Source organism: Myotis davidii, unplaced genomic scaffold, assembly GCF_000327345.1.
Source record: "Myotis davidii unplaced genomic scaffold, ASM32734v1 scaffold38, whole genome shotgun sequence".
Taxonomy (NCBI): Eukaryota; Metazoa; Chordata; class Mammalia; order Chiroptera; family Vespertilionidae; genus Myotis; species Myotis davidii.
In genome coordinates, this window is record NW_006291383.1 from 3,470,453 (window position 1) to 3,473,008 (window position 2,556).

The 2,556-nt window shown below is 41.4% G+C and overlaps 1 protein-coding gene across 1 annotated transcript in view; it reads right to left on the reverse strand.

Annotated features, from left to right (window-relative positions):
- Positions 1–489: 489 nt before the first annotated feature.
- LOC107183209 (predicted GPI-anchored protein 58) overlaps positions 490–2,556 on the reverse strand; it is a 5,585-nt gene continuing 3,518 nt past the window's right edge. Inside the window, exon 3 of the mRNA XM_015564436.1 lies at positions 490–1,820. Within this exon, the coding sequence (XP_015419922.1) occupies positions 1,191–1,820 (630 nt within the window). The 3' untranslated portion in view covers positions 490–1,190. The remainder of the gene's footprint in view (positions 1,821–2,556) is intronic.

Sequence of the window (2,556 nt, forward strand, 5' to 3'; positions counted from 1 at the left end):
CCGTGGTCCCGGATTGTAAGAGAGATGTCCCTCAAGGAGTCCCCGATTGGAGAAGGTGCAGGCTGGGTGAATTTCGTGCACCAGGCCTGTAGTATAAGTAATATTGAACAAGAGTCTGTGTTTCATAGCAAATTATAAGCCATGTGCCCTCAAAGTTATAGTGCAAAGTATAAAACAATTTAAACATTCAAATTTTCTAAGTAGTAGTTTATAGTGGTTTAGAGATTAGGCAGAATATTAAATATGGAAAATAATATTGACAATATTAGTGAAAAGATACCGATATAGAAAATACATCACAAATGGACACATATGTAATACCCTTTGTAATAAAAAATTTAAAAAAAAATAATAAAATAAAATTAAATTAAAAAAAAGAAAGAAAGAAAATAATTATGGCTGTGTTGCATATTATAATTAAAAGGTAAGACCAGTTCAAATGATTACTCAGGTAGACTGTGATATGTTAATATACTGAAATAGACATCACCTGTTACATTCTAAGTGTGCTTTTGATTTTAAATCTTTTAAACCCCCTTAGCCCTCTCATTTTCTTTTTAAATTATCTCTACTTAAGTCCAAATGTTTGCCCCTTTTCAACTTTCAGCTTTTCTCTGAAGTCTTCCTTGATTATTCCTATCCTTACTGACTTACCCCCTTTTTTCTGCATTCCCCATAGGAGAAACACTTCTGTGATGATTAGTAGGTACTTAATAATCCATGCCATGTTCATTAGCCACTTTGATTGGACATTTCTTTCTTTCCCCATTGGGATACAAATGCTGATAATAGACTGAGAAATAATCAATAACAGATGGCAAATACTGGCTTAAGACCCAACATGTAGGGAGTGAAGTAGAGCAGGTCCACCTGGCGGCCTCTTCAGCAGCTGGAATCTTCATGGGTGATAAACGAGGTGGGTTGTACAGAGGGGGTGAAGACAAAACTCTGGGTCCCCAGCTGGATGAGTCAACCAGGCTCAGTGAAATTTTTCTTTTCCAATCATTTGAACATTGGCGGTCCCAAGACTGAGTCATCACCTTATGGGAATTCCAGCAAATGATTGAGCGAGAGGGGCCAGATTTCATGAAGACAAATGCTGTGGAACCTCTTGGCAGAGAAGACAGAACAGCTTAGACATGCCTCCTTCAGAGTAAGAGTGTTGGCCTGGCTTGAGGAGGGCTGAGGGCTCAAAAACCTCCATCGTCATCTTCAATGTCGACTTCGTGATCCGAGGTGGTGGTTTCAGCTGGCTGCATGGTAGATGGAGGCACCGTGGTAGGAGAGCTTTGATTGGGCACAGTGGCAGGTGGTGGGGTGCTCTGAGATTCAGCCTGGATTGATGGGGCAGGAGATGTGGTAGGAGATGGGGTAGCACTAGTGGTGGGGGCAGGAGAAGTAGTAGCACTCGTGGTGGGGGCAGGAGAAGTAGTAGCACTAGTGGTGGGGGCAGGAGAAGTAGTAGTACTAGTGGTAGGGGCAGAAGTAGTAGCACTAGTGGTGGGGGCAGGAGAAGTAGTAGTACTAGTGGTAGGGGCAGAAGTAGTAGCACTAGTGGTGGGGGCAGGAGGAGCAGTAGCACTAGTGGTGGGGGCAGGAGATGAGGTAGAACCAGGCGTGGGGGCAGGAGTTGCGGTAGAACCAGGGTTGCAGATCACATGACTGGACTTTCCATCTGTGTGAATGACAATGGTTGTACCCATGGTGTGCTTGCCAAAGTGAACAAAATATAAGACCAGAACAACGAGGGTTGTAGCAATTAGACAGGCCAGCAGACACACCAGAAATGTTTTCCAGAGTGACCATGGTTTTGCTGTAACCTGCAAAGGATTACAGTGGGTGGATATTTCAGCAAATTACATAGGAGCAGCTTAGGTAAGTGATTGCAATTAGAATAAGGCTAACCTTTTCCAAATGATATAATTTAAAGCACAACATATCAACCTCTACTGTGTCTTTCAAATAAGCACAAAAACACCCCCCCCACACACACACCCCTTGTCCACTAGTCCGTGAGAACAAAATGTTCCCTCTTAGTTACCCTTCCACAGTAAAGTAATAAGGTGTCATCTCAAATGCAAGTAGATTGCCTCAGGAATATATTACATTAAGTTATTATCTGCTACTAACATTGCAATATAAATTATCTAATTAGTCCTCATGGGTAGAAAAATAATGTATAGGCATATCAAAACATTTAGATTGGTTATGTTTGGGTGAGGAAAATTAACAAATATTCTTTTTTTCATCTTTATTTCCTGTTTTCACATTATTGAGAGTTTATAATTAGAGAATTATTTATTAAATACATTTTTATCTATTAACCATAAGTGAAAGAACTTTCATTGAGCCTAGAAAGACATTAAAATGGGAAATCTCTAGTATGGAGGGGATCTTAAAGGAACAGACTACAACACTGATAAAAGATTGGGGGCTGCAGGTTCTAGGTTTTGCCCAGAGATTGTGGAGGGAAGCTCTGAAGAAGGGTTGAAGAGCCAAAAGACAGCAGCAAATGAAGGGTTAAAGGAGAGGAGAGCCCTGGGGGGGGGGGGGGGG